Raw genomic sequence first — 16,604 nt, forward strand, 5'->3', positions numbered from 1 at the left:
TGCAAGATCACCATTTCTTTAGCAATTATTAAACTATATATTTTTGTGCCTGTATTTCTTAAATTGGAGGGTAGTACATAAGTTTTTTCGAGCTGTGACATGTGCGAGCGTTCTGCGATTCTGTTTACACGCCGCTGACAACAGAGTGTGGCCGCGTTCTCGCCGAATGCATTCTACGGCAAACATTGCCCAGCTTTCAGCAAAAGTGACGACGGTTTCAGTGAGGAGCACAACTACGTGATTCCATCATGTGATGAAGACAAGGGTTCAACTGAATTAAGTGGCGGCAGCGACGACGACGACTAGGCTGGAGACGGTTGTTCTTGTGACACGCGAGCATGAAATATTGGAGGAAGCTGTTTTTCTGGCTTCTCGACGTTTCTATCGTAAAGAGCTTCATTTTTATGAGAATGCAGCACCTCAGGCAGGTTCCAAAGGAGCCGCGACACATTCTATCGAATGCACTAAAGTATATTTCAAAACAGTCTGGCATTTTCCACGTCTTGTCGTTCGGAAAAGGTTAGAGGCGCAACACCAGAGGCTTCACTCGGGCAATCAAAGTTAGCGCAAGCTCAGTGCTACATTGTGCAACATGAGTGAACCTTTTTCTGCATGTAAAATAACTGTACATACGTCAGCGCTACTTAGGTTATGTTATCAAAAATTATTCTACATAAATTCAAAAAAGAAGCAGTACTCGCCGCTTTGCCATTACCACGTCTTACTACGAAGCGTACTCAAAGCTTGAGGGACGCAAAATACACGGCACGAGGCTTAAAACAATTGGCGGTGGCTTAGCTCAGCTGTGCCAGGATATACGTAGCGAGAGATGCAGTTCACCCCTGGTCGAATCGCGTGGTCAGTTATACCACGACCCTTTACATCCTCTTCTTCAGTTGTTGATGATGGTGTTGCCATTGCTTCATCTTGATTTTCTTGCGAAAGAACCATGCGAGCTGCTATGCGCCGCTTGTTACACTCCACCTCTTGGCTTCTCCACTTCGAAAGACGTTCTTGTCTTTGCTCAGGTGTCTGCGCTGCTCGTTTGGCCTTCTGATACTCATTCTTTCTCTCCATAGCATCCAAGCGCCAGGCGACGACTTCAGGGTTCAAATAATTGATCTCCTCCTGGCGATAGCGCTGCAGAGCGGCGGCTGGAGTCTCCTTTTCGTCACCCGTACGAAGCGATTGTGATACGCCAAGTCGTATCACCTCAGTACTTATAAACACTGTCGCACATACGCAGTTTATCCACACGACCCCACACGCGGCCGCGGCGGCGGCCGAGCTCTGACGTCATGCGGCGCGCACCTGCTGCCCTTCTCCGGTTGCCGCGCATGCGCAATCATTCACGGCGCCAGCGCCGTAGTAGGGCCGGCTCGGCTCCTCGCGCGGCGGCCGCGCCGAATTCTTACGTCATACGCCGCGCACCTGCTGCTCCTCTCTGGTTTCGCCCATGAGCACTATCGGCCTCACAGGCTCACGGCGAAATGCTCGACTGGGTAGCGTAGAGTAGCTCTCGCTACCAAAAGCGACTCATGACTGTGGCCACTGAGAATGTACAGCGACGTACGCATACTCCGAAATCCGTAAGCACCTTGTCTGGTCGTCTTTCATTCTTATTCAGCTTGTTTACCTAAGGTGAGTTTTTGGTAAGAGGATTGTTTTTCGTATCTGACACCGCCAATCCGCGGTTTTAGCTCGAAACAGCGATTCCCTTTTAAATGTCATCTTCGAATAGCGACTGCGTCTTTGTTTTGGGGTTCAATAATATGTTCAATCTCTTCCCTCGCCCCGTCTACGACAGGGCAAGCTGTCTGTGGACGACACGCCGGGCTTCACACGCTTGTCGCCCTTTCAGTGGGAGGCGAACGAGGCGGCATTTGACGACGACCGCGGCAGCGAAGACGATGTGATGATGATCGCCTACAGCAGCGGCACGTCGGGCTTACCCAAGAACATTGAGCTTCAGCGAAGGTATCTCATCTACTACGTCGTTGCTACCGAGTGAGTACGGCTGACAAACTATCCCTGTCGTATTGGCTGGCCGCGTTAGTGTGTGCATGCGCTGGTATGTACAGATGCATGCACACATCGTTGCGCCTGTCGATGCAACGGAAAAGGTGCTTGATTCCACAACACTATTGCTAGAAACGCTCTACGTGAGTCTTACCCACAATTTTTCCATAAGGGCGTGCACTCGTTTGTATGTAGGCCGATGCTGGAAACCATCTTCAGCAAAAGCGACGGCCATTGGACATTAGCAGAAGTGATCACCCCCTCCCCTAAACAGTATTAAAACATTTTATTATAGTGTAGCATACATTTCAGTTTCCACACCCAAACGTATTGCGGCACAGTCACGTGCACCTCGTTGACAAAACTTTATCTGACCATGGTTGCTGCTTCATTCAATAATAATAATAATTCGTTTTTGGGGGAAAGGAAATGGCGCAGTATCTGTCTCATATATCGTTGGACACCTGAACCGCGCCGTAAGGGAAGGGATAAAGGACAGAGTGAAACAAGAAAGGAAGAACGAGGTGCCGTGGTGGAGGGCTCCGGAATAATTTCGACTACCTGGAGATCTTTAACGTGCACTTACATCGCACAGCACACGGGCGTCTTAGCGTTTTTCCTTCATAAAAACGCAGCCGCCGCGGTCGGGTTCGAACCCGGTAGCACCGGATCAGTAGTCGAGCGCCCTAACCACTGAGCCACCCCGGCGGGTCTGCTTCATTCAAGAAATGTGGTTTATGGTTTATAGGGGTTTAACGTCCCAAAGCAACTCAGGCTGTGATGGACGCCGTAGTGAAGGACTGCGGAAATTTCGACCACCTGGTGTTCTTTAACATGCACTGACATCGCACAGCACACGGGCCTCTAGAATTTTGCCTCCATCGAAATTCGACTTCCGCGGCCGGGACATTCAAGAAATGTAGAACACAGCGATGCCATCTAGCGACAACAGCTAAAAGCACTTTTTTTTAGGTGAAAGATCTCATGAGGCTAAAAAGGGGCTGTCGATAAGCTTAAGTAGCTCGTGGAAGTTGTTCTCTTCCAGAAACCTGAGCACGCTCCTTCTCTTAGTGTTGTTCAATAGCCACACGGAAATTTACTTTCTGGTAGCCGTAAGTCCAGCTTCAAAAATAATCGTCTTCTTGAGTTCTGCGTTCCAGGGCACATCCACAAAAGTTGGCGATGTTGCACTTCAGCGGTCGGCGTGGAACATTTGGGGCATATGCTGGGCACTGCATCTTCTTGAGAGTCCCATCGGCACGTCACCTACGGGGTAAAGGCTGCCCGCGCGCTTATTCTTCTACGGAATACTTCCCCCATTCTCGTTGTGTTATGAGGGAGGGGTTAAGTGCACGGAGGAGTTAGGTCACGAGTACTTCTCCTTACAGAGGACCAGATGGGAAGAGCGTAGTGGGGATCAAAAGGGCGTCTAGTGGGGGAGGCCTTTTTTATTAGGGGCTTGGCGTGTAAGGGCGTCTGCTTTCCTCTGGTAAACATTCTGGGTATCTTCTTGTGGCCGATGTATCCGGATGCGTTTATTTTCATATTGGGAGCATGTATCCCCTGAGTGGTACCTAGTGTCTTCGTCACTTATTGCCCATGGAAGGAGTCGATTGCTTTTCATCGAACGGCGCAGTGGAGAAATCATAAATTTGATAAAACGTGAGGAAAAGTGTTGAAAAGAAAAACACTGCATTTAACGCATACCAGTGATATTTCGCCGAATTGTAGTAACATGGGAAGGTTTCACCTACTAATGGCAGGGTATCACCGCGAGATGAGACATTATGCGATTTTAACGCGACAGCGTTAACGGCCCCGTTACCCAGAAAACCCGGCATTGGTGTTGTTGGCGTTGTAAGCGAAAAATCACGAGCATGACTCAGGCAGGTGGTGCCCAGAGAACAACCTAAAAGGCAGGTGGGACACTTAGACCACGTTACCTTGCGGCGTCATCACAACATGTCCACTGAATAGTCAAAAAATTGCCCAACGTAGCAGGTGGCAGTTAAACTAATGACTGCTCGCTCGGGAAGAGCAACCTGGGCCGCACAAGGCACACAGCTGCTACCGCAGGGCAGGATCCCATCGCTTAACCGCTGCACCACTTAGCCAGGAGGGGTAGAGGACTCCCAGGGATCTATGAGAAGAGAGAGAAAGAAATTTAATGAAAGGAAAGGTGAGAGAGGTCGGCCTGCGGTAAGGTGTCCCAGGCATTCGACTCCACTCTGGAGAAGGTGGAAAGAAAAGTAAAAGAGAGTGAGGGTACGGATGTAGGATGATGATGTCATAATAGAATCAATTGCTTGGAGTGGTCTGAGTTTGGGGAGACTCCGCACACACTGGGTGGCACTGAATTCGCGTGATGAAATCTGCACATGGAGCGCATGTCTTCCGCATGCAGCATGTGCTTTGCACAAACGCTGACGCGCACACACGCACCGCGCATGGTTGCAGAAAAGGGCTCTGCGCGCTCTCACATTACAACCTGTGCGCATTTCTTTTTGTATAAATAATTTGTGTATATTACCTCGCCTTTTATCCTCTCTCCCGGTCCCTCACCTCTTTCATTTCATTTCTCCATCCTGCCTGCCATCCTTTACTTCCGCTGCCCCAGCTCAAGTGCTTCAGTATCGATGGCAGATGCCGGGGCTAGCAAAAATCTTCTCCTTCCTTTTTTATAATTACTTATAAAACCACCACCTCTACTCCTACTCTCACGTCCCGGCACAGACGGGTTTGGACTCATAGCGCTCACTGTACACCGTGTAGGCGCGCACAGCGCAGCACACGAAAGTATGAGAGACTGGAATGGAGGCCTATTTCAGAAAAAAAAAACCTGAGAACAGCCGTCATTGCACATCTGCCGTCAGTTAGGTTCGACCTGGCCCCTAGGGTACTTTCCTCGGAGAGAGGACGTCCGTCGAACTCTCTGAGAGTATTTTCAAAGGCTCTCCTGACATCAGTGTAGCATGGGCAGGCGCAAATAATGTGATTGATCCTCTGTGGATGGCGGCAGTTGAAGCAGTTCCGGCTAGCTTCAACTCCAGTCTTGTAAAGGTAGCTTTTAGTGCATGCTACACCAAGCCGCAAACGATGAGAATGAGACTTAGAGACTTCTTGAGAGTCTTGAAAATGAGACTTCTTGAGAATGAGACTTAGGTGGAAGCTCGATCAGTATGAGCCAGCTTAGCTTCCGCTTCATTTCCGGCTGTACTGCAATGGCTGGGCATCCACTGAATGCGCGATCGTGTGGCCGCGCTGAAACGCCTCAGCTAGCAAAAGTACAATTTGTACGATTAGCTGCTCCCATTTACGTGGTCTCATGTTTGTTTTTATGATCTCCAATGCGGGTCTTGAGTACCAGAATATAGTCCAGTGGTTTGCGGTCTGCCGACCAATGTAGCAGATGGCCTCTCGTATTCCTGCCAGTTCGGTGGCTTTGGATGATGCTCTGTGCATGAGCCTGAAGCAGTGGCTGCAGGCGCTGCCAGGCACAACAACCGCTTCTGCTGGAGATGTGTTCATTACTGATCGCTCAGCAAAAGCATGTTCTGAGCCACCATACGTGGAGTAGATATATAACGCCAATTGTTTCAGCCTTGCGACTTTACGTGCGACTTTTTTGGTATTCCTCGGATAGTGACACGCACGCTGGCATTTGGATTTATCCATAATGGCGCCTCCGCACTCTTGTGGGGCATGCAGTTTGTAGGCATCAAAATACGCTGCGTCCTGATGCCTTTCGAATAGGCTGCTTCTGGACGCATACTTCTAATATTTGCCAGGGGGTGGTGGTACTGCCTAGTCAAGTGTCACAAATGCGCCTTTAGTGGTTCCCGTTCGAAACAAATACGGGCTGAGCAAGTGCGAGCCTCATGAAATGTGCCCCATGTTGAAGCCTTGCATGGTAATCCAAAGCACACCCTTAAAGCACGAACCTGAGCGCTTCCCAGTTTCCGAAAGATCAGGCGCATTGTATCTCAGATAACCGACCACCAGCGCCTGTACAGGCGAAGTAAAGATCGTTCAGACGAACCCCATGATTTACCAGCTACAAAGCCTATAATGCTTGTAAAACTGTTCAGTTTTTTTTTCTGACCGGGACAGGTCGTGGTCTATAGTGACACCTAAGAATTTATAGTGTCTGACATATGGAATGGCCTGATCGTCAACTGTAACAGGGTACCACGCCATAAACTTTCGCGTAAAAGCTAACATGACGCTTTTAGTTGGCTGTAGCTCAAACCAATTAAGATGCAAGTACGTAGACACAACGGACACCGAATGCTGCATCCTTGCTTCCACTTGGGGACGCGTCGCACTTGATGCCCATATGCAGATGTCATCTGCGTACGCAGATACAGAAATTGTGTTGGGTAGGTCTTTGAATAGGTCCATTAGCACGAGATTTATTAACGTTTAACTAAGCACTCGTCCCTGAGGGTCACCACGCGCGACAAGATGATCTATCCCGTAACCTTTAGCAGTCACCATGAAGACTACGCGGTTCCTCATATATCTTAAGAAAACGAAGCAGAAAACACATACGACAGGACGAATGCTGTCGAAGCATGACGAAGCATTCGACGAAGCATTTTTCTGTCGTATGTGTGTGTCTTTTTCGTCCTCGTTTTTTCGTGCTTCTTCGTTTTCTCAAGGTGAATCAATACCAAGTGGCCCAAACTTGGGTGCTTTTGCATAGTATTTCCCCATATACTTTGCAATCCATTGATGTAGGTGTCCGCCAATTACGAATTTCTCGAGGGCATCTAAGGTTGCATCCCGCTGAACATTATCGAATGCGCCCTCGATATCAAGGAAGAGAGTCAAGCTGTGGCGACGTTTCTCGTGTTCTACCGTCGACACCAGACCAATTACACAGCCGATAGCGAAGGCGCCTTTGCGGAATCCTGTCACTGCGTCTGGGTATAGGCCGCACTTTTCTAGAAACCATTATTCGAGACGTGTTAATATCATGCGTTTCATTGTTTTTCCAATGCAGCTTGCGTGAGCTACAGGTCTGTAGGATTTCATGTCACGTGGCGACTTTCCTGGTCTGAGTAGAACTACAATGCGGCTGCTTTTTCATTGATGTGGAACACTGGCAGTGATCCGAGCGTGATTAAACCAGCTTAAGTGGGCTTCTTCTGCTTTCGGACATAGGTGATGAAGCGCACTGTAGGTGATTGCCTCCGGGTCACGAGGAAGAAGAATGCAAGCACAAAGCGTTGCTATGAGTTCGCGCAGCGTGAATGGAAGGTCTAGACGATGATCCACAGTAGGAGGAGCACACCGTTGCTGCGGGACTTTAGTTAAACGTTTTCGAGCGTTGTTCAGGCTTTGCAAGCGGCTGCACATTTGTGGATGCGTGTAGTAGATATAAAATCTTCTGAAGAATTTACAGTTGTTGCTATTCATGAAAATATTATTAATACTAATCATGATCAGTACCAACTGCCTGGGTGTGACACAAGCACAATAAAAATTTTTTTCTACACAAGCACGAACGAAATTGAGAGAGTTAATGCCTAAAATGCCTCTAACATTTTGACCCTTTGTTTAGCTCGCATGAGAAAACCGGTACAAATAAGAAAAGCAGTTTTTCTGTTCGACCGTCGACCAGATTTGCTGATTTGTGTTTATAAAGGGCTTGTGAACCGCTGCCGTCTGAGGAGATCTGCATCATTGGCCCAAGCATCACCTTCGCTGTATTGATGTACCACCTGAAAGGACTATACAGTGGTGCCGCATTCGTCATGATGGGACAACAGGGCGCAAGCGATCTTTTGGATTCCATGCTGAGACACAAGGTGCGCAAAAGCTATTTTCTTTCAAATTTTCTTTCTTTCAGACACTTTCAAATTAGCCTTCGTGTTATCCACACTATAGTCGTTGTAATGATTTCGGAATCAAGATTTGCTGAGCCTTAACATAAACACGCTTTTCTGGAAGCCGAGGCACACTATATGAAAGAAAGGAATCGAAATAACTACTAGGCAGGTAAAGCATTAGATTGCTCAAATTATTGGCGCTTAATGCAGTTTCTCGCGATATGTGTTAGCGAAAACACCACCCCTCCACTATTGGTGGAAAGGAGGAGGGAATAAGTTCCTAAGCACACAATACAGCGAACAAAAAACAGACATTGGCACGTAACATTTCTGATGGGTTGCTATTCACGGATGCATTAGGCATACTGTCCCTTTGCCTCGGATATGTTGTTAGTCCCGTGACGAGGGCTAACCTTACAAGAACGAGTGGTTGCTTGCAAATGGTGAAGAGTGACGCAACGGCAATAACATCGGAATATCAATTAGTAAATCGCCGTGGCGATGTTTTTGACTTGTGTCAAGATCTAAGAAAGGGTTGCTAAATATATGGCTTGCAATTAACCATTGTGGAAATACATATGAAGGAAGCCAGAGGTGGCCGAAAGCAAGGAAAACATAGGGGAATTTTTTCTTGTAGTGTTGATCAGTGTGAAATTAGCAAGGTAATAATTTTATGCTTAAAACTAATTGATTAGTAAGTCGCAGAAAACTACCACATGCCGCCGGTTGGATCCGAACCCACGACCTTTGTATGCCGCATACGGTGCGGTACCATCTGAACTTTGGCAGCGGCTGTTTATTACCTGTGCCCCACTTGTCGCGAGCGCTCCCAGACATCATTAGAGCGTGTGGCGGTAGCGGCCTCTGTCTCAAAGGAGACGTCCTCCACTCAGCGTGGAAAGCTCAGCCAGAAACCAGCTACCAAATGACAAGGGGTCTGGGTGGTCGTTTGGTGCCTAGCTTTCGCAGGTCGCAAGCCACAGAACTGGTTGGAGTCAAATGTTCACACACAAAAAAATACTTTATACAGCAAAGTGACGATACAGAGCAAGTTAAATCACTCGTAACAACACATTCAAAGTGATTACAAAACGATGCGACACATGCGAAGAAACTCCAGAGAGGCTACAATACAAGAAACGTCTTGCACCTAAAGTGCACTAAAACACGAAAGAGAGAAAAACAAAACACAGCAAAATTTTTTCACCGAACACTGCGGCCCTCCAACGACCGGAGCTTCCCGATGGGCCGTTCCGCATACTTTCTCTTGCTCGTTTGCATGTCTGTGGCATGACGACAGGCGTGTTTCCCGGGAGCCGCCGGGCACGTTTCTTCCGAAGCTTGACCTAGGCCGCCGGCTGACAGAAAGCGCTCAATGTCCTTTCTGTACAGGACGCGCAACGTCTGTTCGTTTATTCGCGCCAAGGCAGGCGCGAACATACACAGTATCAGCAGTACAATTGCTCTCTCACCCTCTAGCCGGGAGCGCATCGCCATTGCTCAGGCGTGGAGAGTGGCTTCCTGAGAATGCGACTCTCTTTCGGACTCTGCGCTGCCGCGAGCGAGTGAAGTGGAGAGGGCCTCACTCAACACACACAGTGTTACGCACTCTCCATCAGAAACATGGGTTTGTTTGTCCATGGTTCTAGAATCATCGACGGCACCCACGGGCGTGGTTCCCTTCGCGCCATGCCAGCTTTCCGAATGTGCGCCAAATATTGTGCGGCTGTTGAACCTTGTGTTTTCGGGGGTATTTATGGGTCGTGTAACAACCTTGAGTGTGTACACGAGAGCAACCTATACAAGATTGGACAGCCACCAGTATAGCTAAGTTGGGTGGGCATCGTTAACGATATACGGAGGTCTTGGATGCGCATCACATTCGCGGTATGTGGTGTTTTTTTATCCAACGTTTTATTCCGTGAGTTCACAAAAATAGATTCATTAAGCTGTTCATTTCTCATTGGTCAGCAAAACAAACAAACAGCATTCCCCTATGCTTTCCTTGGTTCGGGTGACTTTGGCTTCCTTAGTACGCATGTCGTAACGAGCCCTTCATTTCCCTACTCTTGTCAGTTCGTCGTGAACGTTTAACAGGCAAAAAGAGCAATGGCTAAAGTTTTATGACTTAGAATACGTCGAAGTTGTTGAAGTGGTGCCACTAGACTCAGCAAAGCCATTTAACAAAAGTGCACTTTGTCCAAGTCAACTTAAGGGGCGTTGGTTGGCGTCCTTTTCGCGTTCGGTATCGCGAAACATGTTTCTGACTCGGAAATTTTTGAATATGGCAGCACTTTCGATGTTCACGGCCTTGAATGTGGCCACTTAACCTTGCGCCCTAAAAGCAATGATTAAAAAGAAATCAATTAGAGAAGTTTAGCATATCGGAGCACTTTAAATACTAATATATTAGGTAAACAATGTCCACTTTGGCATACAGTCCACATGCGTACTCAACACCGAAGTATCGTCCACGCCTCTTAAAAAGGAACTATACTTAAAACGGAAGGAAAGGAGTAATTTAAAGCGCCTAGTAGATGCAGTTTTGACGCTGAAAGTGAAAGAGTTAACATTCTCGTTTCAAAAGTACGTGCGCATGTACATGCCTTCGGTTAATAATACTTACGGAAGAAAACTCGTCTTTCCGCTTTCATAGCGATCTTTTCTTAAAAAAAAATAAAAACAACGCAAGAATTATGAAACATTAGCATGCCACCGGTCAGCACAGACATGGTGCATTACGCAAGTTGGGCGAGTGTAATAATCTCCAAAATCGTTTCCTCGTACAGGCAGGGATGAAATGTGGTCTTCATTACTCACGCAATCACGCGGACCAATAAGCTTATAAAGAGGTTACAAGGGCAGGTTTAAACCTTTTGTGCAGCCTCCAGTTTTTTTACATTTGTTTATCAGTGCGGGTACATTAGTTTGCATAACGTGCAAATTGATCATGACTTGTGTTTAGACAAAAATTGAAGACTTTTGCTCCTGACGTGGCACACTAATGATTTCACTGGTTGTTGTACATACGAAACTCTGCTGTCGCATTTTGTTCGGATCGACAATGATTTTAATGCCGTTTTAGTGATCATGCTAACGTAGTATGAGTAAGAGGAGTGAATGAATCTGGTGGCTCTGTTTTGTAAAGGTTGTCAGTCGTTTGTTAAATATGCGTAAATAGGTTTCCAGATCGCCGATGCGTATTATAATTTAGTTCTGATGAGTGAAATGCATGCTTGTAGGCTAACATGTTGAGGGGCATCCGGCAGGTGATATTTCAAGAAACTAAGAGTATTATTAGCCAATGATGTCACGTTAGTCACATACAAATCCCAGGGAAAATTATTAGCAATGGGGATACCTAAGTACTTGTATGACTGAACGAAGTCAACTCCGGAGTTAGAAAACGTTTATTGGAAAACAAAAGGATTTCGACGCCAGTGAAAAGAATTATACTTACATTTGTTAATGTTCATTGCCATCAGCCGCTGCAAACACCAGTTTTGCACATGATTTATGTCATCCGATAGGGATTCTTGGTCAGAAGAGTTAGTGACTGGGCGATAAATAATGTGGTCATCAGCAAACAAGCGGGTATGACAAGATACGTGCTGGGGAAAGCCGTTAATATAAATAAGCAATAACAAATGACTGAATATGAAGCTCAGCGGCATGGGGGAGGTGACTAGAAGCGGGCTGAAGTGTTAGTTATTAATGAAGACAGACTGAGAGCGATGCGTGAAGAATTCTTTAATCCAAGCGATGGTGCGTGGATGCAGGTTCAGCTAGGAAAGTTTAAGAAGCAAGTGTTTATGAGGTAGTTTGTCGAATGCTTTAGCGAAGTTCAGGAATATGGCGTCAGTTTGTAGATTAATATCAAGGTTGGCTGAATGTCATGAAGAAAAATGGCTAGTTTAGTTTAGCACGAAAAGCACTTGAACAATCCATGCCGTGACGAGTGGAAGAAGTTATTAAATCCTAAGATTTGCATGATTTGGCTGAAAATAACGTCTTCCATGATTTTTCAGGGTACAATTGTTGATGAAATTAGGCGATAGTAAAGAGGTAAATTAGTAATGCCTGTTTTGTAGACGGGAACGATCTTTCCCATTTTCCAGTCACCTGGCATGGTTCCTTCAGAGAGGGAACGTGAAAAAAGTGAATAAAAAATAATAGAGCAAAGTAGCTTAGTGTTCTTCAAACTTTTTGAGTTGATAGCATATATGCCGGTTGCGGATTAAATTTTTATGTCATCAATTATGCACGAAATTCCGCTACTGCTAAACGTTATGGGTTCCGTGGCTGTGGTAAAAACAAAAACCAATGTAGAAAGCGCACTTGAGATTTGTTCGTGAAAACGAATGAAAAAGGAGCGGTAAATGCGCTTGCAATTCGGAGTCTGTCATTGGAACACTCAGATTATTATTGACGGTGAAAGCGCGCGTTTTCTTTGGGTTTATCAGTTACCGGAAATTCTTGGGGCTACCGAATATCATTTTTGGCAGGTCTACTGCCTAGAAGGAGTGCTTAGCATTTACAGTCGCTGCCAAGTATGCATGCTCAGCTTCGTGGTATTTTTTTCCACGCGTTTGGGCTTCATTTTCTCTTAACTGTGCGATATGCGCGTTTTTTTCGCATTTTCGAGCATTTAAAGTGTTTTGGTAAACCAGGGCTTCTAGATGCAGTTCCTAAAACTGCATGTTGGGTCGTATTTAGTGCTTATTTTGTCTATTTAATGTATGAAGAGTGTCCAGCTTTCATTTGCACTTCTGGTATGAGGGACAGTTTCAAACACTGACAAGACGTTAGTTCATTGCCGATTGAGTAGTACGTTCGCTTGCCGTAGAGCCGAATAGTTTTTTGGGAAGTTCTTTTTCAGGCAGGTGTGAAGTCGAAAGGGGTGGGAATTACTTTATGGTCGCTGATTTCTGGGAGGTATGCAAGGGTTTGTAAGGTGTTCGGATGACCGGTCAGTATGAGGTCCACAGTGTTAGCTGCTTCTCCCGTGACACTTGTCGGTTCAGCTACTAGCTGGCTCAAATCAAAGTAAAGAAAAATATAAGCGAATTTTCTCGGGCCTTCCTGACTGGCCATGGCCTGAGGTTGTAGGCTCCAGTCGATATTCGGGTAGTTGAAATCCACAAATACGAGGATATGTGCCTTAGGGTTCTTTGAAACCAGTTTATTTAGCATGTTGCGAAGGCAGCGAAGAAGGGAATACTGCGAGGTGGCTTATAACATAAACCAATTATTAATGTCAGTAGTAAAGTACGAATTATCACCTAAACAATTTATAAGTTCGACGTGTTATAGTAATTGACGCATAGTGAGCATAGTAGCTGACGAGTCGTTTCGGTTGCAGTGGTTTGGATAGCCTCTAGGAGTTGCGCAATGTAGACCGACTTTCGCAGTGTGTTTCTAAAGCGCTGAGATGTTTGGTCAAATCAGCAATATTTTGTTCCATTAAAGCAGTTACCTATTCAGCTCCTGCACTTCATTAACTAATTTGGACCGGCCAGAAGATATATTTTTAGTTCATCGAGAATAACGCCTAGCTTAACGGGACCAGCGTTGCTCTGAGTGTCACTACAAAGGAGTGAGTATCAAGGGCCCGAACAACATGACAACGTGGAGGTAACACTGAGGGCTCAGGAGCTTTGCCAAAAAGCTACTGGTTTTCTTTAAAAAGAACTGTAATGACCACCAGCCAGTGTGACAAAAGCAAGTGTATTAGAAAATGCATTGTGGCACAGCCACCCGGTCCATGAGTCCCGGGGATGGTCGATGCTAACTTGCAGTTAGCACGTTGAATGTAGTCGCTGACGATGTGGCGTACCAATCGGGACGGACGATGCAGTTGTTTCGAGCCGTTATTGAGAGAAAGGGGGTGTTTCTGCCTGCATTCTAGACTGTACCTCTGTAACCCGCGCCGCGCAAGGGCCAATGCTCTATCGCGGTCGTCCAGAGAACGCATAAGATGCCAGGGAGCATGACGCAGATGATGAAAGGTGACAATACCTGCATGGCGAAGACGAGTGGATTAGACGACTTTGTTGTGGCAAAGCCACCGAGCCCACCTAAATTCTCCTTCAGAGCAATAATAAAATTGCGGTAAACGCCGACATTACTGTCATAGCAACTGATTTTGTGCCGATGGTGGGCGGCGCAAAAGTGGCACTTTTCATCCGTGGTTTTGTTCAGCATGAATGCACCCGATCTTCAATGGGGTACCGGCCGCGGCGGTCGAATTTCGATGAAGGCGAAATTCTAGAGGCCCGTGTACTGTGCGATGTCAGTGTGCCTAAAAGAACCCCAGGGGGTCGAAATTTCTGGAGACCTTCACTACGGCGTCATTCATAGCCTGATTCGCTTTGAGACGTTAAACCTCCATAAACCATAAAACTTCAATGGTGTGGCGCAGGTGACGTGGTTCGCCAGTCCGCAGTTTCGCGTGTTGTCCATCGCGCGGCAAGTCGAGAAGCGCGGCTGCGGCCCGCCCCCGTCGCTAAGGAGCGTGGTGCTCTTTGGTGCTCCCGTGACCGTGACCGCCGCCCGGGAGATCACGGCCACGCTGCGACCCCTGGTGTTCCGCAACGCCTACGGAACCACCGAGACTGGCTTCGTGGCTGTGCCGCCTCGAGGAGAGTGCGCCTACGACAACGTCGGGTTTCCAGTGCCCGGTACCAGGATCAAGGTGAGTGTGCGCTTTCACGGAGAAGCATGCAAGGAAAAGGATGGCAGGAGCTTGAACTTTCATCACAGGAGTGAATTATAGCCTTTGTTCTGGTGACGAGCGTTCTGACGACAAAGCTTGTGATGTCTTCTTTTCGAACATATGCAGCAATTCTGGACAACACTTTTCAACGGGAAAGATTATGTGACCGAAATTTTTTCACATATCGAAAAATTCGACTATCACAATTAATATATCAGCACATATCCTGTAGACAAGCATGCAGTTTTTGCTATTAACGGTTATACTACCGTCTATAACGATCCTTGTTAGTTTTCTAAGGTAGCCTTAAAGGGACACTGAGGAGAACCCTATCAAAATTTTTTTGTTAGCAATATCTGATAGTTCGGCATTTCATGGCTTTGTTGACGCTTGTCCGGGAGAGAAAGATGCATTTATTTCAAAGAAATTTGGATTCGAAGTTGAAACATTTTTCCCCGCCGCTCTGATTCAAACTCGAGAGCTCTTATGACGACACGGAGAACTCTCATGACGACACAGAACGGAGTGACGTGAAACGTGACGTAAACGGAGACTCCGTGTTTCTGGCGGCTAGCGGTGCGGTCTAGAAGCTGCCGAAATGAAAGCTACCGCCGCCGCACGTTGAAGTCATCTATCGGGGGTCGCCACCGTCGCTTCGTTTACGTTTGCACCGGCGTCTTGCCAGCGTTACGATGGATCCCGTTCCCGAACCCGACGACGTAGTTCTCGCAAAAACTCTGGCCTGCATTTCAGCGACCTCCGCCCCACAGAGCGTGCGATGCTTTTGAGGCAGCACGGTTAGGTTAGGCGCCGGCGGGTGGTTTCCCCCTTCCTCAGACAGCAGCCGTTGCAAACTAAATATCATAACCCCAGTGCGGGGTGTCGCGACGGGTGCGTGGCGCCCATCGGAGGCTGGCCGGCGCTTTGGGGCCAACGGATTGTGATTCCTTGAACGGAGTGGTTGCACGGCGCAGCACGCAGCGTCGAGGTCACCTACGGTTGCATGGGCCAAGTTATTTATTTATTTTTTGCCACAAAAAACAAATGGGTGCTCGAGAGCGGTCGCATTTAAAGTCGGCGGCTTGAAACCAAAACCGGCGCACGACGCTTCAACGGCTTCCGCTTGATCCAACGGGTCCACTGGATCTGGCTCTCTCACCAACTTGCATGTACCTTCAGATAAGTACTGTGAATGGATTAAAATAGCCGAGCTCGATAAGAACAGCTCCGCGGAACTGCCGCAGCTATTGAATATAACGCGCACCTCGCCGCCGAGCCGAATCAGTCTGGCCGGGCCGGCGGCGGCTGGCGCACTCGGCGCGAAATAGATACATGCTCCAATCTCCCCGCCAATTCGGTTAGAGTGCGCCGAAGCCGCCGAACGCGTCGGCGGTCAAGCGCAGTTGGAGTATAGAGGGTCTCGCTTTGACCGACGTGACTTCGCCGTGCAGGGTGCGCGCGCGCCTCGCCGCAGCATAAACGCTGCCTTAACAGAGCCTGCGCTTAACCGCTAACCAACGTATTCAGCGGCGGCATCCATGGGAGCCACTGAAACCCCCCGCCCCCTCACTAAATAAAAGAAAAGAAGTCCGGTGCCGAGGTTCGGAATCGAACCAGGGCCTTCGGCGTTTGAGGCGGAAACGCAACCGCTCCGCTACGACGGCTCAAGTTACAGTGCAGCCTTGTACGATCACCGACCATCGTGCCATCATAGCTTTTCATCGACCGTGACGATCATCTGACAAGCCTTAACAGGCTCCTTCAAAGGTTAACTAGCACTTGAAACGGCACTTGGAGTTCCTCTGCTGTTCGGCACTTGTAAATCGAAGCGCGTCAAAAACAAAACCACGGGGCACGCAAAGCTCATAGACGCGAAGCGCCATAACAAACCGAAACTCTCCTGGCCGCCTGTGGCGCCGCCAAGCATCCGTTTTCTTTGCTTCCAACATTCAGGTTGTCTTTTGCCTGCCTTCCTTGTGTCATAAAAGTGCACTATTGGTTTTAAAACAAAACTTACTTCAATATTGATCTGCGCA

At 47.6% G+C, this 16,604-nt stretch overlaps 1 protein-coding gene across 1 annotated transcript in view; it reads left to right on the plus strand.

The window, feature by feature from the left end:
• The window catches only part of LOC144123105 (uncharacterized), a 66,775-nt gene that overhangs the window by 24,797 nt on the left and 25,374 nt on the right, over positions 1–16,604 (plus strand). The window contains exons 5-7 of the mRNA XM_077656011.1: positions 1,808–2,007; positions 7,670–7,832; positions 14,275–14,547. Coding sequence (XP_077512137.1) covers positions 1,808–2,007; positions 7,670–7,832; positions 14,275–14,547 — 636 coding nt within the window. The remainder of the gene's footprint in view (positions 1–1,807; positions 2,008–7,669; positions 7,833–14,274; positions 14,548–16,604) is intronic.

This window comes from Amblyomma americanum, chromosome 3, assembly GCF_052857255.1.
Source record: "Amblyomma americanum isolate KBUSLIRL-KWMA chromosome 3, ASM5285725v1, whole genome shotgun sequence".
NCBI lineage: Eukaryota > Metazoa > Arthropoda > Arachnida > Ixodida > Ixodidae > Amblyomma > Amblyomma americanum.